Source organism: Rhinoraja longicauda, chromosome 14 (genome assembly GCF_053455715.1).
Source record: "Rhinoraja longicauda isolate Sanriku21f chromosome 14, sRhiLon1.1, whole genome shotgun sequence".
Lineage (NCBI taxonomy): Eukaryota > Metazoa > Chordata > Chondrichthyes > Rajiformes > Arhynchobatidae > Rhinoraja > Rhinoraja longicauda.
Genome location: NC_135966.1, coordinates 19,756,589 through 19,781,901, shown reverse-complemented (window position 1 = coordinate 19,781,901; position 25,313 = coordinate 19,756,589). Strand labels below are relative to the sequence as shown.

The 25,313-nt window shown below is 40.5% G+C and overlaps 1 protein-coding gene across 1 annotated transcript in view; it reads left to right on the top strand.

Annotated features, from left to right (window-relative positions):
- The first annotated feature begins 9,932 nt into the window (after positions 1 to 9,932).
- cdhr2 (cadherin related family member 2) overlaps positions 9,933 to 25,313 on the top strand; it is a 96,473-nt gene continuing 81,092 nt past the window's right edge. The window contains exon 1 of the mRNA XM_078411344.1: positions 9,933 to 10,074. Coding sequence (XP_078267470.1) covers positions 9,933 to 10,074 — 142 coding nt within the window. The remainder of the gene's footprint in view (positions 10,075 to 25,313) is intronic.

Here is a 25,313-nt window from a genome sequence, read left to right as displayed (position 1 = left end):
TGATGATTAAATCACAATTTTAACATGAACTTACGCGTTGGGGGCGACAATTCCAATTTTAGAAATATATATTTGTACATTGGTGGATGGGTTATTTTTCAAATGAAAGTGAAAACCTACCTGTTCAGATGAACGCAGACAACACACATACTTGACAACATTTGAGGAAGAGCACCAGTTCTGTTAATACTCTGGCCAATATTTCCTCACTCAAAACTAACAAACAGTAAAGATTAACTGTCCATTCACCAAATTTTGTTGTTTATGTTGTCTTGCTGTGTACATTTAGCCTTTATAAAAATCATGGCTACGCTTCAATAGTAATTTATTTTCTGCTAAATTCTTTCATTTTAATGTCAAGGACATGACAAGAAGCCACACAAATCTAAATAGGTTTCAGGTCCTAGAAATGGCAGCACAGTAAAAATGAGCAGTTACCAATGGACTGGCATTGACTGAACTGTAATCTTTTTCACTGATTGCCTTGACAATGCTGGATTACCTTGACAGTGCCTGAAAGTGTTGGAGGCAGAAAACCTCATCAGATTAAACAGTGCGTTAAACAATACGTTAAACAGTGCGTTAAACAGTATGTTAAACAGTACGTTAAACAGTGCATTAAACAGTATGTTAAACAGTATGCTAAACAGTACATTAAGAGCCTGCAGGGTTAAGGACTAAGTGGTGAAAGGTGAGATTAGGTTGGATAGTTATTTTTGACCGACACAGACACCATAGGCTGAATGGTATCCTCTGCCTTAAATCTTCTCTGAACTTCCATCCACCATGATAACCATTGAACCATTGGACATATCTTCATCTCTGGAGGACATGGAAAAGCAACCTTTCGGGTCAGGCCACCTTCTTCAGACTGAAGAAGGCACCCAACCTAAAATGACACCTACCCATGTCCACCAGAGTTGCTGCCTGACCCTCTGAATTACTCCAATACTTTATGTCTTTTTTTGTAAACCAGCACCTGCACTTCCTTGTGTCTACACCATAATAATCGGAGATCTTGTTCACAGAGGATGCATGAAGTGTAGCTCTGAGCACTTACTGGAAGGTACCCAGAGACAAGAATATTATTAGCTAGTGTGTTGCATTTGCAAACTAATCATAATTTCTGTATCTTTCCTCAGGACATTAATAGCAGCTCGGAACCCTGAGAAACCTAAGGAGCTATGGGCAAAATTAATGTATCTCATATTCTGCCAGCAGAGGGCAGTCTGGTTAAGAACTGGTAATGAGTGGGTGAATACTTCTATGAGGCTGCACTGTACTGTTAGCCCCAGTGCCCTCCAAAATGGACACATTGTGCTGGGGTAACTCAGCAGGTCAGGCAACCTAAACTTAAATCACATCTTCTGTTCTTCTCTCTGGTCGTGGTTCCAACCATCTGCTTATCAAACCCCCCCCCCCTCGCCTATATCGACCAATTGCTTTGCCACGCTTTACCCAGCCTCTCCCCTTTTTCCAGCTTTATTCTCACCATCTCCCTCCCCCCCCCCCCCCACTCCTCCATGCCCCACACTCCTCCATGCCAAACAACTTTGGAGAACATGAATACGTGATGTTTTGGGTTGTGACCTTTCTTTAGAATGATGTGTGTGGGGGGGGGGGGGGGGGGGGGGATATGGTGAGATTAAAGCTGGAAAAAGGGGAGAGGCGCATATCCTTGAGTTTAATGAATTTCAGGAACATAGCAGACCTTGTGGCCATACTGTACTGCATGTATACCAACCAGGCAACCAGGGATGCATTTCTACATTGATAAGCGAATATTCTAGTAGCCTGCTTACAGGCTGAAGATTAGAAGTGACCGGGATTTGCCCTCGTTTTGGTCTTGACTGATATTGAAAGAGATTTCCCTCTGCTGGAACTACTATTGGAAAGAAAAGGGGACATTGGCAGCTTCTTCTCTGAAGCATTGACAACACTGGCAGATTTCATCATGCAGTTGAAATTAAAAGAGCTTAACTACTGCAAATACCATTAAGAATTTGTCTAATTTCCAAAGTGTCAAGAATGTCTTGTGTAATCGACAGAACATTGGGATTCCTACAAATACGAATTTCCAAAGTTGCTATCAGGTTTTCAAGAATGCCCTTCTCATGGAGTGCCATCTGGGAACACTCAGTGGTGCTGATTTATTATTGATGGAGAGAAATCTGCATGAACAACTCGCACCAAGTTCTCTTTCCCTCGGGAAGCGATTCTCCATTTATTTCATAGGAGGAAGCATACAAGGTGCTAGTGTTAGGATTTATAGATTAGATTATTTAAATGTTTTAAGCATTTTATTTGTGTATTTCATACATTTCAATTTTTAATAGTTTAGATACATTTTAATAATATTTGAATGTTTCTGTGCGTGAAAACTTTGATAGCTATGCTAGGGCATGGCTTAGTTGACTATTAAAAAAATTCCTCCAGTTTTATGGGCAGGTCCTGTACTACCTTCTCCACATGATATCATTTTGCTTTGCCAAAGATTCTGCTGATGGTCACAAAACCCTCCATGCTTTTGGAGATGGTTTCTTTCTTGTACATTTATCACTCTTCAGTCCACAAACATATGTCGACGCATAAGTACAGATAATATTGTAACTTAGATGCATCAACTATGGTTGTCCAAAATAATAATGCCGACTAGTCTTTATGTAACATGAGGAGGGATGAAAAAAACGTCAGTATTTTTTCTGTCCAACAACGCCAAATCATTGGAAATAATCCAATGTGAAGATTTGCTGCTGTGTATCTTTATTAAAAATGGCAGTCTCCTTAATAATTCCTGTGTTGATTGTGTGCTGATCATGCCTCCTAATTACATTACATATCATTGTATATGTAATGAGCCATGCACATTGCATATGTGTATTGTGCAAACTACAAGATTATATTTTAGGAATGCTAAGTGGATTGTATACATTTTCAACTTACACATCCAATACTTTAGGGATCAGGATATCTGTCTGCCTGTTCTGTACATTTGACTTAATTCTTACAATTATGAAACAGAGGTTGGTGGAAATATGTGTTAACGGTTTGTCATCTGAAAAGAGAGAAGATATTTTAGATGTGCACCTTTCAAGGAAGATGAATATTTGCATGCTTCAGATTGAAATATGTATTAGCTTCCTCTTGTTTTGTACAAGTTAATTCAACCAAATCATCAAGTTGAGCTGAGTCATTCTCTTCTGAATGTCACAACAGTTGGTGAATGACCTACTTCTGAATAATGTAAGAAAATAACTGCAGATGCTGGTACAAATCGAAGGTATTTATTCACAAAATGCTGGAGTAATTCAGCGGGTCAGGCAGCATCTCAGGAGAGAAGGAATGGGTGACGTTTCGGGTCGAGACCCTTCTTCAGACTGATGTCAGGGGAGGGGGCGGGACAAAGGAAGGATATAGGTGGAGACAGGAAGTTAGAGGGAGAACTGGGAAGGGGAGGGGGGGGGAGAGAGGGACAGAGGAACTATGTAAAGTTGGAGAAGTCAATGTTCATACCGCTGGGCTGCAAGCTGCCCAAGCGAAATATGAGGTGCTGTTCCTCCAATTTCCGGTGGGCCTCACTATGGCACTGGAGGAGGCCCATGACAGAAAGGTCAGACTGGGAGTGGGAGGGGGAGTTGAAGTGCTCAGCCACCAGAGATCAGGTTGGTTAAGACGGACTGAGCGAAGGTGTTGATCGAAACGATCGCCGAGCCTGCGTTTGGTTTCGCCAATGTAAAGAAGTTGACATCTAGAGCAGCGGATGCAATAGATGAGGTTATACAATAGATTGAGGTGGCTGAGCACTTCAACTCCCCCTCCCACTCCCAGTCTGACCTTTCTGTCATGGGCTTCCTCCAGTGCCATAGTGAGGCCCACCGGAAATTGGAGAAACAGCACCTCATATTTCGCTTGGGCAGCTTGCAGCCCAGTGGTATGAACATCGACTTCTCCAACTTTAGATAGTTCCTCTGTCCCTCTCTTCCCCCCACTCCCCTTCCCAGTTCTCCCTCTATCTTCCTGTCTCCACCTATATCCTTCCTTTGACCCGCCCCCCTGACATCAGTCTGAGGAAGAGTCTTGACCCGAAACGTCACCCATTCCTTCTCTCCTGAGATGCTGCCTGACCTGCTGAGTTACTCCAGCATTTTGTGAATAAATACTTCTGAATAGTTGTTTCTGTCACGGGTGGTTTGTTGATGCATGACGGTCGTGTGGTCTTGATGACAATGTTCATGGGTGGATAAGCTGTGATGGCATGAAGTAGTTCCGGGGAGTTTGATCCTATGATACTGCGAATAATGATCTGTCAACCATGGTGCAGCGGTAGAGTTGATGCCTTACAGCGCCAGGGACTCGAGTTCGATCCTGACAACAGATGCTGAATGTATGGAGTTTGTACTTTCGACCTGTACCGTGTGGGTTTTCTCTGGGTGCTCTGGTTCCCTCCCATTTTCCAAAGATGTGTAGCTTTGTAGGTTAATTGGCTTCGGTAAAATTTGTATATTTTCCCCAGTGTGTTGGATAGTGCTAGTGTATGGGGATCGCTGGTTGGTGCAGACTCGGTGGGCCTGTTTCTGCACCGTATCTCTAAACAAAATAAAATAAGCATTGATATTTTGACTATTTGTCATGCATAAGCTAAAGAGCAAGATGCAGCAGGCTATTTTACCATGGAGGAGGGTATAATTCAACTTGAATTTCTTCACAAGTGTGCTTTGAAATAGTACTCCTAGTTGACTCTATCCTCAGTTGTTGCATTGCTGCCTTAAGATTAGCTACCACCAGAGATTTGAACCTTCGACTCAAACACAGGAATTATCATGTGAATCATTTCATGACGTTTTATTTTTATTGGAGTTATATGATCTTGTTTTCCTCATTTATGTAAGGTGAAATGGTAATGTTCTGCTTTTACTTAGATTACAACCATGTTAAAATGTCACTCCTATGTCAAAGTTCATATATTATTTTAAAAGAAGCAGGGAAGGTGAAAATAGGCTTTGCAAGCAAAACATTTCATTAAGATGGAGATTTGTGAGAAATGGCTGAAAATTGAAACCATTTCATTGAGAAAGAGCTGGTTCCAGAGTTTTAGAGAAGCAGCTTGGAGACACACCCTTCGGCCTACCGAGTCCACGCTGACCAACAAGCACCCCGTATGCATGCCAAGTGTCAAGTGTTCCAGCACTTTGTGTCTATCTTATTGATATTTGAAATCATATGGGGTTACATCGAAACAATATAGATCCATATCTAATGTTCAAAATGTGTAGCAGGCAAACTGCTTTTGCATAAAGTGGCTACTGTACCACCCTCTGGCATCACCTATCCCTTTTAGCTTTCACTGCTACCAACCAGGGACCCAAACAGTCCTTCCAGATGAAACAATAATTCATTTACACGTTTCCAATCTGATATTCTTCCAGTCCAATGTGCTACATACAATGCTAACAATGTGGTCCCCTCTACAATGGAGTAAGAAAATGCAGACTGTGTGACTGCTTTGCAGAGCACCTGTTCCAGTCTGCAGAGCCGATCCTGAGTTTGTCACTTAAATTCCCCAAAACTACATCCATTCTAACCTATCTTTCTGTTGCTTCCTGCACTGCTATAACAAAACCCAATGCGAGCATGAGGAACACCATCTCACTACTATGTTGCAGCTTTCTAGACTGAATGTCAAATTCTACAACTTTGGGTTACCCTGCTGCAGAGCTGGTCAGTTCTGCTGTTGGCTAGTTTTGCTGTTGATGCCATCATGGCCTGACTGGCTGGGCATTTCCGACAGCTCTTTGCAACTTTTACATTTCTTTGTTTGTATTCTCTCTCACTAACTTCCCTCATTAACCCAGTAATCAAATTATATCAGGCACATCTTTTAACTCTATGGCAATCCTAGCCACACTCTATCAGATACGTTTATCCCCATGCATTGATTTGTTCTTTCTTCCCCACCCCATCCCTTTTGCACCATAAAACTAACTTATTATCTCCCTTTCCCAGTTCAGATGAAGTGTGTTTAACCCGAATCATTACATTTGTTTCTCTTTGAATGGTTACTGCCTGACTTGCAGAATGCTTCCAGCATCTTCTCTTTTTATTGGGTTCATATCAATAGTTGGGTGTGACAAAAATGCTCATTGATTTCTGATTGATTACTGGAAACTAAAAGATTAAGCCAAATGTCAAGCAGTTACATCTAAACAGTAACTGTTGGCAGAGTCTCCTTAAGTGGATACGTTTCAGTCATTGTCAGACTTGATGATATCAAGATATGGCATCACCTAAAAGAAATGTTGTGGGGACTAACTGATACGATGAACATGGTATGCATAAAATCGGATGACATGTTTACATATAGTTGTGGCTTGTTTAGTATATCGGTATTAATGTGCTATAAACATCTGGGTTCACAATACATTCCAGAGATGTAAGCGTAAAAATCTAGGCTGATGTTTCAGGAAGTACTGCACTGTTAGAGTCTGAAAAAGGGTCTCGACCCAAAACATCACCCATTCCTTCTCTCCAGAGATGCTGCCTGTCCTGCTCAGTTACTCCAGCACTTTGTGTCCATCTTCAGTTTAAACCAGCATCTGCAGTTCCTTCCTACACAGAGCTGCTATCTTTTGGATATGGCAATAACTTATGCCTGCCATCATCTCAGCTCTCTCAGGTGAGTAAGTTAGGTGGGTACTAGGGGAAAATATTTTTTTTGTAGCACACTCCCTATCACTTTGTGTGAATGCAATTTGCTTCAGTACATTCTGAGGTCCCCAAATGTGCACTGAGGCAGCACTGTCTGTGCACAGCACTCCATGATTGAAGTTAAGGTGACCTTGCCCCAGAGTGCAGGTAAATTCAGTTTGAACAACAATCATCTTGTCCTGTACATTAGCTCCATTCAATGGATGCCGTCCACATTGTCTTTATTAAATATTTGAACGATCCCCCATTGCAGGCTGGTCCAGAAGATTAAGTCACATGGGATCCACAATGATTTGCTTCATTGGATCCAAAATTGGTTTAGTCAGAAGACAGAGGTTAGTGGTACGGAAGTGTTTTCTGATCGGAGGTCTGTGACAAGTTGCATTCTGCAAAAACCAGTGTTGGGATCTCTGTTGTACGTAATGCAGACAAAACCCAGGTTCTGTGAGGGTACCATGACTGACAACAGTCAGGAAGATATTTTCCCATAGTCAGAAATGTACATTTTTTATAGCTACCCATGCTATATCTCTCTGTGTATCTAAATATTATTAAAACTCTCATCTTGCATATGTATATATGCATGTATGTTCCCGAATTACAACCAAAACGGTACACGATAGCGCAACAATTTTAGGGGAACCTTACTCACCATTCACCTGCGGTGTGTTCTATCAAGTTTTGTTATAGTTTAGAAATAATTAACTTTATAAACTTTAATAAATGCGCTCCCACTTGCCGGCACCAGTGGCCAAAGGGCCTGTTTCTGCGCTGTAACTCTAAACTAAACCATACAAAACTATGTACATTATGTATACTGTGTCTAGTTGTTAATAAATACTACAAAAGAGTTTATTTTTATGACTGTTTCCAATCTGCATCTCCAACGTCTAAAGTAAAGTCTAAAGTAAAACGAGGAAGGGTAGGTGGGGGGGATATTGGAGATCTCAATGTTCATGGTGTTGGGTTGTAAGCTAGCCAAGTGGAATATGGTTGGAACTGGTTGTCCCACCAGTTTGTGTGTGGCCTCACTCTGGAAATGGAGGTGGCCAACGTTAGATAATGGTAATGGGGAAGGGGAGTTAAAATGGTCAGAGACTGGGAAATCCATCAGGCCTTGGTGTACAGAGTGCACCTAACCCATTTCACTTTCATCCTCTGTCTTTCCCCGCCTCCCCCCCAATCTGCTTCCACCTGTATGCCATCTTCTAGCTTTATATTTGACTCCTCTTCCCTCATTATCCAACTTCCCTTTTGTCTCCTTTTCACTTCCAGCCTGAGTCACTTATTCCACCCATCTGCCTATCATCTCCCCCCTCACCTGTATCCACCTATCACTTAACAACCTCTGTCTCCTCGTCACCTCTCTTTTCCTGCTTTCATCCCCCCTACTCCAATCAGTCTGAAGAAGGGTCCCTACCCGAAATGTCTGCCCATTCCCGTCACAGATGCCTCCCGACCCATGGAGTTCCTCCAGTACTTTGTGTTTTTGCTTGAAAGTGATACAGACCATGTTGAGGCAGATGGGATTAGTTTAGATTGGCATCATGGTTGGCATAGAGATGGTGGGCTGAAGGGCCTGTTCCTGTGCTGTACTGTTTTATGGTCTATATAACTACCGCATTTGGATTTATCTCCTTTCTTGAGTGTATTAACAATTATGCAGACTCTGATGTGCCCTGGCACATTCATTTTTTCTCCAACATGAAAGATAAAGTTGTGACTGAAGTCCCTCTCTATCAAGTTTAAGAACTTCTTCAGGAATACCATCTGTCTCAAAGCCTTGTGGCTTATCAGCTGGCATTGGTCTTTTTCACTTCCATTCTGTCTGCCACTTTAAAAAAATCTTTGCTGGCTTCAACTCTTTCCTTGCTGAGATCACCGTAGTTCTTGGCTCTGGGCAGGGTGAGCCCTATGCTGTTATGGCCTTTCCTGACCTTGACCACTGTAAGAATCTGAATATCCCATGATTATCAGCAAGTTGCTGATCCACTTGCGCTTCCTCCACGCACCAGTTGTACTTTAGGTCATAGATTTTCTGTTGATCCAAGCATTCAATTGCCAATGAAGCATTTTTTTCCCCTATGGACCAAGGTTTTATTTCACAATAAAAAAACACAAGGTGCTGGAGTAACTCAGCAGCACAGGCAACATCCCGATCTGAAATACGAGACTGAAGAAGGGTCCTGACCTGAAGCATCACCAATCCATGTTTGCCAGAGATGCTGACTGACCCATTGAGTTACTCCAGCACTTTGTGTCTTTGTTTTACAAAGTGTCCTTGTTGTCTATAATATACTGAAGTCCACCATAAGCAGAACTTACAAAGAGTTTCTTGTCTTACAGCAAACTGATCCCGGCACTTTTCTAGTAAATGCTGTAAGACAAGAAACTCTTAGTAAGTTCTGCTTATGGTGGACTTCAGTATATTATAGACAACAAGGACACTTTGTGAAAAAAAGACACAAAGTGCTGGAGTAACTCAATGGGTCAGTCAGCATCTCTGGCAAACATGGATTGGTGATGCTTCAGGTCAGGACCCTTCTTCAGTCTCGTATTTCAGATCGGGATGTTGCCTGTGCTGCTGAGTTACTCCAGCACTTTGTGTTTTTTTATTGTAAAACAGTATCTTGCAGTAATGTTTCTGATGTAACTAATAGAAAATTAAAACAGATTGATGGACTCAACAATCAGGCAGGGTCAGTGGCAAAGACCCTTCGTCAGTCTTTGTGAACAAGAGCAAACATGTTAGTTTTAAGTTGCAAAGAGAGTGCGGGAGAGAGAGAGAGATGGACAAGGGAAAAATCTATGATAAAGTGAGGCCAGGTTGCCATGGTGATAATCCGTTAATCAGGTGACTTCATCAACTCCTCCAAGGTCTCTGCTTAATTATATTTGCACATTGTGAAATGCAAATCTGCCATGAATCAGAACAATCGAGCTATATTTTTTTCTGAAATAAAATTGATTAAAAAATGTATTTAAAGCTGAGTTTGGAGACTCGAGGGATATAGGGATAAGCTGTTGGTAGAGCTGATGCCAAGTTCAGGTTTGCCATGATCTTAAGAAGTGGTGGAGAAGGCTGTGGGTGTTGGAGCAAAGAACATACTCCTGCTCCTATTTCTTACATTATCACTCAAAATAATCAGCCTTATGCTACTCAGCGATAAGTGTGGGACAGGAAGTGGGCACTTGCATGGTCAATTTGGACCAGGGAAAGGCCCTTCATGGGATATCGCGCACATACACAACGGACATGCTCTTCAAAATGGGCGTTGGAGATTGAATCAGAAATTGGTTCCAAGCGTTCAACAGACATTAGTAGTGCAGTCCAATCTGTGGGTGGGAAAGAGGTAGCTTCTCTGTCAGGTAAGGCAGTGTTACCCTCTTTCCCCAGCCTTGTTTGTGTGCTGCATGGAACCCTTTGCTGAATCCAACAGGTAAGACGCAGGCAAGAGTGGTGACGATGCCAGGCAGTGGAAGCACTCACATCAAAGCCTCCCTTTACATCGACAATGCCACTGTCTTCTGCTTGGCTCCAAGGTCTGTTCACAGATTGATCAGCATCTGTGACTGATCTGAGCTGGTCCTGGGGGCCAGAGTCAACCGATGCATAAGAATGGTCATCAGGTGTGAGGTGCTCTTGGGACTGTGCTGTGTAATAGCCTCTCTAAGAGGCCACATGAATGTTAAAGGTGCACTGTATATAGAATGTGCCAACACTACAAAAGAATAGACTTGATTATACTGTTTGTGTGTAAAGCGAATGACATTATGAATGTAAAGGAGGCCATGCAGTGTTTTTCATATTCATGTTCACATTTTTTTCTGAATAGTTTATTTCTGAAAGCAAAAAAAATAGTGTTAATCCATCCATTGACTAACTTAACTTTAAATTATTAAAATGACATCAAATGGTACTTAATCATTTTTCTACTTATCCTTGAGATCAAAGATGACTTGCCTCTAACTATTTTCTGGTTAGAAAAACAATCTGATGGAAGAACTAAGTAACTCGAGCTAATGTTGCTTGATCCATTGAGTTCCTCCTGGAGATTGTTTGTTGCTCCAGATTCCAGCATCTGCATTCTCTTGTGTCTCCATTATGATTTCATAAGTGATAGGAGCAGAATGAGACCATTCGACCCTATGTCATTCAATGATGGATGATCTGTCTTTCCCTCTCAACCCCATTCTCCTGTCTTCTCCCAAAAAACCCTTTCACCCTTACTAATCAAGAATCTATCAATGTCCACCTTTAAAATATCCATTGACTTGGCCTCCACTGCCTTTTGTGGTAATGATTTCCACAGATTCACCACCATATTTACTGGTTAGATTGTGTACTTTGATAAGTTCCAATACTGGTTCATTCATAATCTTCCAAAATATAGTTTAGTTTATTTCATTATTGTCACATGTATTGAGGAATAGTGAAAAGCTGTTGTTGCATGCTATCCAGTTAAAGAGAAGACTATATATGATTCCAATCAAGCTGTCAGCATTGTGCAGATGAATGATAAAGGGTACAACATTTAGTGCAAGATAAAGTTCGATGTTTATTGGAGTTTATGCTTATTAATGTTCTTTGTTCTAAAAGATGAATGAACTTTTGAGGCTGCCTCAAAAATATGCAAATTGACAGAATTAACAGAAATAAATTTTCAATTATGATTAATTCATGATTAGTGATGTATATCTCTCAACCCTGCTCTCCTCTGAAATCAGCTGGTGTGAATTTTACTGAAAAGTAACATTTTAAAGCTGGATAGTATAAAAGCTGCATTATTATCTGATGGGTGACAATCATTAAATAAATAAACATTGTTATTGTTTCCATCAATAGGAGCTATAGGTATGTAGAAATGGGTAAATGAAACATGTTCCATCCAACATATTCCCTATCACAGCATATAATTTCCAACATGTACATCAGCTGCTTTAACAAAATTGGATGGAATCAGAAGACCGTTTTCTAATACACTGAACTGCAAAAATGGTTTGTTTTGTAATTTTCAAAATGGCGTTTCCATGTCCCTGGTTTGACTTTCAATGAGGTAATCAGCAAAGGTCACCTGCTTCCCACCCACGGAAAGAAAATTACTGACTATGTCACTGCAGAGTTCTCTTCTTGTGCACTGGGTTTAAAAAAAATACACTTTATTCAGAGTAAAAGAATGTATTGAAAACAGGAACTGTGCAAAAATTCTACTGACATTCTCGGAGGCTGTACATACATTCAATGCGTCGCAACCTAGTGTTTACCAAATTCTACCCGAGACCCTTGCTGTGGTGAATTAATGTTGGTTTATAGTAAAATCTCTCAAATCACTATTGCACAGTGCTGCCCACACTCACGTTGCCCACCTTTCCCGGGAATGGTGAGTGATGAACTGGGATCGAGTGTGGTGTGAACGTGTTGGAACAATAAACGAGCCACGAACCTTCAGAAAATGGAGCATTTTCATCAGCTAGAGTGAAAATAATTTACGAATTGAAAGCAAGCATGCAGGTGCAGCAGGCAGTGAAGAATGCGAATGGTATGTTGGCATTCATAGCAAGAGGATTTGAGTTTAGGAGCAGGGAGGTTCTGCTGCAGTTGTACTGGGCCTTGGTGAGACCGCACCTGGAGTATTGTGTGCAGTTTTGGTCTCCTAACCTGAGGAAAGACGTTCTTGCCTTAGAGGGAGTACAGAGAAGGTTCACCAGATTGATCCCTGGGATGGCGGGACTTTCATATGAGGAAAGACTGGATAGACTGGGCTTGTACTCGCTGGAATTTAGAAGACTGAGGGGGGATCTTATAGAAACATATAAAATTCTTAAGGGGTTGGAGAGGCTAGTTGCGGGAAGATTGTTCCCGATGTTGGGGGAGTCCAGAACCAGGGGTCACAGCTTAAGGATAAGGGGGAAGTCTTTTAGGACCGAGATGAGAAAACATTTCTTCACACAGAGAGTGGTGAGTCTGTGGAATTCTCTGCCACAGAAGAATTGCCACCTTGCTGACCCACGACTGCACACCCACCTACAGCTCCAACCACTTCGTCAAGTTTGCGGATGACACAACAGTGGTGGGTCTCATCAGCAACAACGACGAGACCCACTACAGGAAGGAGGTGGACCAGCTGGCCGCGTGGTGCACAGACAACAATCTCTTCCTGAATGTGGAGAAAACAAAGGAGATTGTTGTCGACTTCAGGAGAACGCACACCCAACACCCCCACCCACTGACCATCAATGGTGCTGCTGTGGAGCAGGTGAGCAGCACCAAATTTCTGGGGGTGAACATCACCGAGGATCTCTCCTGGAGCAACAACATCACGTCCATCGCCAAGAAAGCCCAGCAGCGCCTCTACTTCCTCCGCAAACTGAAGAGAGCGGGAGCCCCCACACCCATCATGTACACTTTTTACCGAGGCGCCATCGAGAGCATCCTCAGCAGCTGCATCACTGTGTGGTTCGGAAGCTGCACAGCCTCCAGCCGTAAGACCCTGCAGCGCATAGTGAACACTGCTGAGAGGATCACTGGCGCCTCACTCCCAACACTCCTGGTCCTTTACACCACCCGCCTCACCCGCAAAGCATTGAGCATTGTGGGTGACCCCTTCCACCCCTCCAACAGCCTCTTCACCCTCCTGCCTTCAGGGAGAAGGTTTCGCAGCCTGAGGTCAAGCACCACCCGACTAAAGAACAGTTTTTTCCACCAGGCTGTCAGGATGCTGAACTCTCTCCCCTCCCTTCCTCCTCTCTCCCCTGCCCCTATGGGACCTGGACTTTAACACCCCACACACACGCACATCCAGCACCAGACACTTTTTTAAAAAAAATTTGAAGTGACTATATTTTATATTTTATGTTTTATGTTGATTGTTGTTTGCTGTGCCTTTTGTTTTATGCACTTTGTTCCTCGGGATTGTGGGAAACGGTATTTCGATTTTCTGTCTGTGTGAACTGGCTGAGGATTGACAATAAAAAATTTTATAAAAAAAAAAAAATTATAGTTGAGGCCAGTTCATTGGCTATATTTAAGAGGGAGTTAGATGTGGCCCTTTTTGCTAAAGGGATCAGGGGGTATGGAGAGAAGGCTGGTACAGGCTACTGAGCTGGATGATCAGCCATGATCATATTGAATGGTGGTGCAGGCTCGAAGGGCCGAATGGCCTACTCCTGCACCTATTTTCTATGTTTCTATGTTTCTATGAATATAAAAGCGTAGGAAATAGAAGGCAGTACAGCCTCTTGGTCATGTTCTATTATACATAGCTGTGTGGCTGATCTGATTATGGTCTCAATTCTACTTTCATGATTGATCTCATGATTAACATTTGACTCTGCTTAAAACCCACAATCTGTCCATCTCAGCCCTGTTGACATTCAATGATTCAGTCATCACAGGTCTCAGGGATAGTGGATTCTATAGATTCACAATCTCTAAGACAAGTTCCTCCTTTGGTCCTTAAATAAGTGACCCCCCTATTCCAAAACTATGCCCCCTGGTTCTAGATGCCCCTCTGAGGGAAAACATCCTCTCAGCACCTATCCTACCGATCATACCCAGAATCCTCTATGTTTCAATAAGATTACCATTCATTCTTCAATATTCCAATGCCTGAAGGCGCAACTGCTCAAAAAAAGACACAAAGTGCAAGTGCTAAGGTAACTCAGTGGGTCAGGCAGCATCCCTGGAGAACATGGATGGATAACGTTTCGGGTCGGGACCCTTCATGTTCCATGTTCTCCAGAGATGCTGCCTGACCCACTGAGATACTCCAGCTCTTGTCAGCCAGCGTCTGCAGTTCCTTGTTTCTACATAACTGCTCAAACATTATTTACAAGATAACTGTTCATTCCACAAATCAATCCAGTGAAAATTGTCTGAGCTGCTTCCAAGGCATGATTATTCCTCCTAGCATATTGAGACCAAATGTGTACACCATACTTGTATGGTCTCGCCAGTGTCCTGAACTGATGTAGCAAAGCTTTAAAATTAGGACTCCCGTGCAAAAAAAAGGGACTTCCCAATTAGTCACTATGTCTTCATAATTAAGTTGAACCACCACCAACTTTAGCTAAGGAATGAACCAGCTAAACGAAAAGGAAATACTCTAAAACTTCAATTTTCAGATTACAGTGGACCTTTTCTCCTATCATTTATTTTAGAAAATTAGGAAGTGGGTCATGATGTTCTGGTAGGTAAACATACCTTTGAAGGTCACCACTCCTAAACTAAATCTTCCATAATATTACTTTAAGTTCCAGATTTGTTCCATGCATTTGGTGGTTTAAGCATTCTGCTGATCTAATATAGAAAATGGTTGACCTTGTGCTTCATTTCTTATGAAAATCTTTCCACAGGATACGAGATACTAAATAGCTTGAATAGAGTAAGATAAAACTAGTGCTAAAGGGGAATCTCTATTGAAAATAATTTCTATAGTCAACTGGTCCTCAATGTCAACCACATATAGATCTATTCGATATTTTCCACCAATTCCCAAACTTTTTCTCTTCTTCTTTAAGCATTAATATTCTGCTGGAATATTAGGTAGGGGTTTCTCTCAAATATATTTTCTTGCTGGTTCTTCTAGGCAATGAATATTCAAAGGCTGCAAGGTCAAGCCACAATTTTTGTTCACACCAATGTATTTCCCAGAGTTTTTCTTTTGGAAGTTAATTGTGGAAGCTTTATTCCAGTTTAGCATGAAGTCAATCTGGGGCCTAAAGTGGGTCATTGTGAGTTTCCCATAGCTTTGATATGCTGTGCTAATAAAGCTACCTTAATGGAAGAAAACACAATGCAATTGAATGTGACTCAGTTTGATGAAGAACATTGTCATAATATAGAGTTCACCTCCATCTGGAGATGCTTCAAATAGTCTTATTGGATGGCCCTGATACCATCAGCTTTTCCTTATGCAGTAATTTGTAACTTTATATAGCTTTCACTGGTGATTTTACGACCTTTTATATCAGAGTCATAATCATAGAGTGATACAGTGTGGAAACAGGCCCTTCAGTCCAATTTGCTCACACCGGTCATGATGTCCCAGCTTCACTAGTCCAACCTGCCTGCGCTTGCTCCATTTCCCAAACTTCAATAGTCAAGTTTATCAATAGTCAATAGTCAAGTTTATTTGTCACATACACATAAATGTGCAGTGAAATGAAAGATTACCCACACTCCAACAGTAAGAGCAATACAAATAAGCAATAACACACACAATCATAAACCAACACCAAACAAAAAGAAACAAAAAGAAACATCCATCACAGTAAGTCTCCTCCAGTCACCAGCTCACTGTGATGGAAGGCCAAAATGTCTTTTCCTCTTCCCCTGCCGTCTTCTCCCGCGGTCAGGCTGTTGAATTTGCCACGTTCCAGGCCGCACCGGACGGTGGAAGGTCCTGTCCATGTACCCGTCTAACTGTTTCTTAAACGTTGGGATAATCCCAGCCTCAACTACCTCCTCTGGCAGCTTGTTCCATACACCTACCACCCTTTGTGTGAAAATGTTACCCCTCAGATTCCTATTAAATCTTTTCCCCTTCACCTTGAACCTATGTCTTCTGGTCCTCGATTCCCCTACTTTGGGCAAGAGATTCTGTGCATCTACCCGATCTATTTCTCTCATGATTTTATACACATAAGACGTTCATAATTGTCTATGATGGCTGTAGAAAATGTGGAGTTTGGAGACTAACTAATTAACATATCACTCAACAAAGTTAATCATCAGCATTTGAGAAGGAAGTACCTACATCATATCTGTTGCATAAGCAATTGCATTTGTAACTAAAGAGTAAAGTCCTGGCCGATATAATACTGACAGGTGTTAATCTACATAGAAAAAATGGGAGGGAAGAGATGATGTTCTTTTTTTCTGTGCTATGTTTATTGATTTGTTAATTGTTTAATCATTTTTTTTCTCCAATGTAACAACAAATAGCCATGTTCCTAGCAATGATTTTTCCTTCCTTCCTGACATATTATAAACAGAAGGCTTTCCAGGCATTGAGAACTCTTCATGTTGGTAGGTTTTTGTTAATGATTACCATTTACAATGTTGGAAGGCCTACTGTTCCAATAGTGAAACAAATACAAATTCCTCATAGTGAAACCCAACAGTGTGCGCTTACATTAATGGCGGGAGGTTCATTACAAATCTATCGATAAATATCGTAAGTAATTATTATCTGTTAATGAATTTTGCAAGCAAATACAGCATTTTAGTAACAAATTATTGCAAGATAATTTTGACATTGTGATGTTTATTAAATCTGATGATACAAAATATAATTTCAAAGTTTGGGTGTGGCTATTTATCATGATTGAAAATAAACTTTTTGAAGACATCACGTTTATTTAAAACGTATTTTTCTTTATTTCGGAATAAATTTTGTTCTGGAGGAAATTATTAACTTATCACCATTGGATAATAGTTATATCTAAAGATAGTTTTGCTACCAGAAGTGAAGACTACTGCATTTCTTTGTATCTTAGTGTTATGCCTACTGCTCATGTTCGACACTTCCACGTATTAAATGAGTAGTGGGTAACATGTTTGCCACTGTTACTGCTGTTGTTGCATATGTCTGACATAGAGCTTGTGAGGCCCAAGGGTCCTCTGTAGATATCAAAGCTTCCTGACATCTCTTTCCCTCAGTGCGGAAAAGTGGATGTTCTTCACTTGGTTCCAAGGCCCTGACTGAAATTAGAAATCCATGCCACAGCCTCTCCTCTCTCTAACATGATAAATTCTAGCATCAAAGTTTGCTTTCACTACCCATCACTAATTATCCTTTGATACTGTAAAACCACTTTGCACTTAAACATTCAAATAGTCCCCTTCGTCTAGAATTTTTAGTTAATTGAAACATATATGATCACCAATTATTTTTTGGAAATTTCTGCACCCTTTAGAGTAATAGCACCAATAGATGACTTGTCAATTTCAAAGCAGATCATGGGAATTAGGTGCAAGAAAAGTTTGTTAAATCTCAGAGTCTATTCCATCGTTCAGTCATATCATGCCAGATTGCTAACTCCAATTAACCTTCCCTTAATATTCCTTTATTCTTTGATTCCCCTTTCAAAATCCAAAATTTTATTGACCTCTCTCATGATATACCCAGTAAGATAGAAAATTCCAAACGGTAATATTCTTTTTAACGAAGTAGGTTTTCCTTACGTCAGTCCTAAATAACCGATACATTATTCCGATATTGATCTCCAGTTCCAAATATCCCAGGCAACAACAAGACCAGCTTATTGCACCCTAGTGCAGTAAAATGCTGCAACATACTTCACAGAACAATTTCAAATAAAATTTGATGTTCAGACACAAGGCGGTATTAAGAAACAGTGACCAAAAACAGGGTCAAATAAATTCGTTTTAAGAGGCCTCTTAAAGGAAGAATTACTTGGGGCTTTAACAGGCTTGCATGTCTAATCTCTCACTGGCTCGGACTCCCTATTAAGCACAATATTCTTCCACAATGGCTTGAACTCTAAAGCCAGGCACATTTCCAATCTGGGCCTTTAGCTTTATGCTGATCATAGCTGGCATTTCCAAAATGTCCCAAAACCCCATTGAATGGGGTCACAATTTTTTATTTAAAAGGCAAGTGAAAGTAATTATTATTTTTATCAATATTTTAATTAAAATTAATGTTTAAATAATTTATATCAAATGCGCTTTAATTGTATGTATATATATATATATATATCTTTTAAATTTATTTTTTCAATGGTTTCTGTTTTTAAATGTCCATGACTAATTAGAGACTTTGTGAATCACTACAAAGGCCACTTGACAGCAAAGGCCATCTTAAGGCCATGGTGGTTTGAGGGCAAGATCTTGCTATCTGTCCCCTTGTGGCCTACTTCTGCTTGTGAGCCTACTCCTACTTCTGAGGATCTGGTGAAGCAATAAAGTTGGCATGATCAGCTGGTGTCAGAGAGTGCACTTGGAGAATATGATTTGGCCCAGTGACTTTGGAGTATTGTGAACAATTTTGGGCCCCATATCGGAGGAGGGATGTGCTGGCGTTGGAGAGGGTCCAGAGGAGGTTTACGAGAATGATCCCAGGGATGATTGCGTTAAAGGTATGATGAGCTTTTGACGGCTCTGTGCATGCACACGCTGGAACATAGAAAGATGCAGGGCGATCGCATAGAAACTTAACATACAAATGAAAGGCCTGGATAGAATGGATGTGGAGATGATGTTTCCACTAGTGGGAGAGTCTCGGACCAAAGGTCACAGCCTCATAATAAAAGGACGTACCTTTAGAAAGGAGATGAGGAGGAATTGTTTTAGTCAGAGGGTTGTGAATCTGTGGAATTCATTGCCACAGACAGCTGTGGAGGCCGTTTTAGGGTATTTTTAAAGTGGGGATTGACAATGACATGATTAATAAGGGCATCAAAAGTTACGTGGAGAAAGCAGGAGAATGGAGTTGTGAGGGAAAGATAGATCAACCAAGATTAAATGGTGGTGTAGACTTGATGAGCGAATGGCCTAATTCAGATCCTATGACTTATAAACTTTTGGTCCGAACAATAGAGGAAAGTTATTCCCATTCAATGTTGTAAGGTTTTAAAGCAGTCTGACAACTTAGAAACAGAATTGCTGAGAGACGTTGCAGGGAGTTTGAACTTAGTCAGAATCAATAAGGAAACTGAGACATTTAAAAAATGATCTTACAGAGAAAAATTGTGCAATTGAGTAATTAGATGGATCTCAGAGGAACACTTGGAATCTTCAATCATTTAATGTGCAAGCACTGACCTCATTACAATGATTTCATTAAAAGCTTAAAAATAAAATTGCCACATTCACAACAAATGTAATTTGCCTGTCTAAATTGTTGCAACACAGCTGCTGCATTGTTGGAGGTGGAAATCTCAGTTTAGCTGCACTTTAGGCTTTCATTTTATATGCCACTTTACGGCCAGAATTGTTATCTTCACTTCTGCTTTGATCATGCCATTTAAATTATTGTTTCAATCACAAAGTACAGGATAATTTGAGCAATCCTATATTACCAGTCAAGGAACAATGCTCAAATGACCATAGATCAAATTTCACATACCTGTAATTTTATTCTGTAAAATGGATAATATCAAAGCCCTAAGTTGCAAAGTGAGATTATTAGAACCTATTTCCCATTGTGATAGTTTGCTCAGACTATTCTAAAACCAGTGCTCTCATTATTTTTAATAGCACAATAGATAATTGGCTTGATGTAGCCGGTTGATTTCTCCGAACGTAAAATCTGAGACACTGATATTTAGTAGTTCTTGATAAACGTAATGAAGGGACAGTGAGTGGAGCAACATAGAGACATTTTAATTCACTGTTTGCTTTTGAGAATCTGACAGAAATGAGTACTACAATGAGTACTACAATGAGTACTACAATGAGTACTACACTGTACCTCCATCAACAAACCACTCTTCCCCCATTTTATACTCATTTGAAGCCAATGCAAAGTTATAGTGGGCATTATTTTTTAAACTGACATTTCACATGATTCTCTTGGTCTTTCTCCAGTGGGTTAAGCAACAACTGTCCCTTAGGATCAGCTGAAGACCTACTTTATTAAAACAAATGTTTGAGGAGATTGATATACTCAAAATTATTTTAAGAACTTGTATTTTAGTTCACATTGTAAGTCAATATGAGTAGTTTCCCAATTCATTGTTTGTGATTTCATACCATGTCAGCTGTCATATAATCATGGAATCATCAAATGGTTATAGCATGGAAAGAAGCCATTCAGCTTGCACCACGTCTCCATCAGAGCAATTCACTTGTTCCATGTTTTGGTCCTTCTTGGTAACCTTGCAAATTTTTCTTAACCATATGTACTATTCCCTCTTAAAGTCTGCAATTGAACGTGTCTCTACCACGTCTGCCTGCAGTGCATCCCATATCCCAACCGCACATGATATAAACAAGTTTTTACCCCTGTTCTTATTACTGTTCTTCCCCTTTAAGTTTACATCTGTGACCTCACGTCACACACTATCCACTCAGTTTAAGCCCCATATCATTTTATTTATGTGTACAATATCTTCCCTCAGCCTCCTCCGCTGCAAAGAGCACAATCCCATGTTCTCCAATCTATTTCTTGTAATTGTAGTCCTTCATCCCTGTAAAACTCCTATATCTCCCTCTCTGCCCTCCCATACATCACGACACCTTTCCAAAAGTGAGGTATCTAGATCCGAACACAATAATCCAGCTGAGTCAGTCCAGTGTTTTTTAAAGGTCCAACATGACTTCTCTTTTTTCTACTCTGTGGCACGATTGAAGAATCCCAGAATTGTGTATGTCTTATTAACAATTTTCTCAACCTGCTCTGCTACTTTCAGTAACGTGCATCCATTCCTGCAATTCCCTGCTGCTCTGCAGTAATTTACTCTCCGCTGGACTTAACATCGCCGGCGCGGCTCGGCCGCGGGACGTTTCAGTGCCCGGTGCGGCTCGGCCGCGGGGCCTTCCATCCCCTTGCGGGGGCTGTGCGTGTCGGTTGCCTCGGTAGGGGTCGAGCTGCCTGTCCGTGGGCGCGGGGGGGAAGAGAGTGGAAGTTTTGTTGCCTTCCATCACAGTGAGGGGGTGTTTGGAGTCACTGTGATGGATGTTGGTGTTGGGGTCGTGTGTCCTGTGTTCTTTTCTTTTTTGCTGTGTCTTGTGACTGCTGAAATTTCGTTCGGTATTTATACCGAATGACAATAAAGTTCTGTTATACTGTTATATGTTATACATGGGGCAAAAGGTTGAGTATTTTGTTCCAGACTTAAAAGTATGAAGCAATCCAATTAAAAAAATTGTGCAAAACAAACTTACTGAATATTATTATAAATTCTGTTAGGACAAGAACAGTGACAATAAACGTGACCCAGCTTGTAATATATGTATATGTATACACACACACACACACACGCACGCACGCACGCACGCACGCACGCACGCACGCACGCACACACACACAAATATATATATATATATATATATTTAAAAAAATCAAAGATTTTATTCATGGCTTTCTCACAATGATGCCTGGTTTATAACTGTATTGTACGCAACTACAGGTTGAAGTCTGATCCTGAATTCCTGCCTGTAAAGACACAATATTTTTCTTTTGCTTGGTACAGGATGTCGCCACTCTGTGAGATGCTGTGCCAGTATGTGTTTAACAAAATAACAGCTATTCTGTATGAGTAGGAAGATGCAATCAGGTACATGGGTACAAAAGTCAGTGATTAGGAAAATGGCAGGGGAAAGGAATATGAGTCATTCAAATGGTGTGCATGCAATGCAATAAAAACAACCCCTGTTCTGAATGCCATTTAATGTTTTCTTTTTGTTGATGATTATTTCCATGTAATATTGTAGGCTTGAAGAAATGTTCCTCATGTTCCTTATTCACTGCTCCACCCAGGGCCTTAAAGCATGGACTCACTGTTGTATGTGTACATTGTCCCGAAGTACAAAGCACAAACCACAATCTAAATTGTCCCTAGTGTGTGACGGATAGTGTTTATGTGTAGGGATCGCTGGTAGGTGCGGACAGGCCGATACCTAAAACAAAAAAAACTACATGATTATGGGTCCAAGCCAACATATCATGATATACAAATAAATGTAATAAAGATGAGACTATTACTGCAAGTTGTAATGAGAACCTAATAGATAAAGGCATTTTTTTGAATTTCAGCATTCGCTGTAATATTATGATAAAAATTACCACCAAATGTGGGGGACATTTTCAGAAACTGTTTACTTGAATTATAATCCTTTCCAAGAAACTTTGTTTGGGACAAAGACCCATCATTTATTTATTTGCCTCTGTACTCCACAATTTGAGATTTGTAATAGAAAAAAAATCACACGTGGTTAAAGTGCACATCGTCAGGTTTTAATAAAGGGCATTTTTATACATTTTGGTTTCACCATGTAGAAATTACGGCAGTGTTCATACATAGTCCCCCCATTTTAGGGCACCATTATGTTTGGGACACAGCAATGTCATGTAAATGAAAGTAGTCACGTTTAGTTGCATATCCTTTGCATGCAATGTTGCATATGTAACATTTTGTTGCATATCCTTTGCATGCAATGACTGCTTGAAGTCTGCGATTCATGAACATCACCAGTTGCTGGGTGTCTTCTCTGGTGATGCTCTGCCAGGCTGCTATTGTAGCCATCTTTAGCTTATGCTTGTTTTGGGGGCTAGTCCCCTTCAGTTTTCTCTTCAGCATATAAAAGGCATGCTCAATTGGGTTCAGATCGGGTGATTGACTTGGCCATTCAAGAATTGACCATTTTATAGCTTTGAAAAACTCTTTTGTTGCTTTAGCTGTATGTTTGGGATCATTGTCTAGCTGTAGAATGAACCGCCGGCCAATGAGTTTTGAGGCATTTGTTTGAACCTGAGCAGATAGGATGTGTCTATGCACTTCAGAATTCATTATGCTACTACCATCAGCTTTTGTATCATCAATGAAGATAAGTGAGCCAGTACCTTCAGCAGTCATACATGCCCAGGCCATAACACCCCCACCACCGTGTTGCACAGATGAGGTATTATGCTTTGGATCTTGGGCAGTTCCTTCTCCCCTCCATACTTTGCTCTTGCCATCACATACAAGTTAATCTTCGTCTCATCTGTCCAAAGACCTTTTTCCAGAACTGTGGTTGCTCTTTTAAGTACGTCTTGGCAAACTGTAACCTGGCCATCCTATTTTTTCGGCTAACCAGTGGTTTGCATCTTGCAGTGTAGCCTCTGTATTTCTGTCCATGAAGTCTTCTGCGGACTGTGGTCATTGACAAATCCACACCTGACTCCTGAAGAGTGTTTCTGATCCGTTGGAAAGGTGTTTGGGAATTTTTCTTTATTTTTGAGAGAATTCTTCTGTCATCAGCTGCGGAGGTCTACCTTGGCCTGCCAGTCCCTTTGCGATTAGTAAGCTCACCAGCACTCTCTTTCTTCTTAATGATGTTCCAAACAGTTGATTTTGGTAAGCCTAAGGTTTGGCTGTGTCTCTAACAGTTTTATTCTTGTTTCCCAGTCTCATAATGGCTTCTTTGACTTTCATTGGCACAACTTTGGTCCTCATGTTGATAAACAGCAATTAAAGTTTCCAAAGGTGATGGAAAGACTGGAGGAAAGACTATGTACTGAGAGCTCTCTTATACCTGCATGAAGGAGGTCTGAGCAATTACAAACACCTGTGAATCCATGTGTCTCAAACATAATGGTGCCCTGAAATGGGGGGGGGGGGGGGGGGGACTACACAGCTGTAATTTCTACATGGTGAAACCAAAATGTATAAAAATACCCTTGAATAAAATCTGACAATGCGCACTTTAACCACATGATTTCTTCTATTACAAATCTCAAATTGTGGAGTACAAGGCAAATAAATAAATGATGGGTTTTTGTCCCAAACATTATGGAGGGCACTGTGTGTGTGTGTGTGTATATATATATATATATATATATATATATATATATATATATATGTGTGTGTGTGTGTGTGTGTGTGTGTGTGTATATATATATATATATATATAGTGTATACAGTGTATACAGTCTGAAGAAGGGTCTCGACCCGAAACATCACCAATTCCTTCTCTCCTGAGATGCTGCCTGACCTGCTGAATTACTCCGGCATTATATGAATATATAGTGTATACATATATATATTGTGTATACATAAATACACATGCATATTTATATGTGTATATATATATATATATATATATATATATATATATATATACACACACACACACACACATATATACATATATATATATGTGTGTGTGTGTATACGGACACACACATGTATATTTATATGTTTCTATATATATATATGTGTGTATGTGTGTATACGTTCATACACATGTATATATATATATATAAGAATTGAAATGAGTAACAGTTGCCTTTTCCTTTTCACTTCAAAGGTCCTTAAAACCTTTAACACACTGCTACTCTTATTACATTTTCTTTGGTATAGTTTCTTGGAAAGGATTATAATTCAAGTAAACAGTTTCTGAAAATGTCCCCCACATTTAGTGATCATTTTTTATCATAATATTACAGCCAATGCTGAAATTAAAAAAAATGCCTTTATCTATTAGGTTCTCATTACACTTGCAGTAATAGTCTCATCTTTATTAAATTTATTTGTATATATGTCGGCTTGGACCCATAATCATGTCATTTTTTTTGTTTTAGATATCGGCCTGTCCGCACCTACCAGCGATAATGTACTTTGGTGACACAACAGTGAGTCCATGCTTTAAGGCCCTGGGTGGAGCAGTGAATAAGGAACGTGAGGAACTTTTCTTCAAGCCTACTTTATTACATGGAAATAATCATCAACAAAAAGAAAACATTAAATGGCATTCAGAACAGGGGTTGTTTTTATTGCATTGCATGCACACCATTTGAATGACTAATATTCCTTTCCCCAGCCATTTTCCTAATCACTGACTTTTGTACCCATGTACCTGATTGCATCTTCCTACTCATACAGAATAGCTGTTATTTTGTTAAATACATACTGGCATAGCATCTCACAGAGTGGCA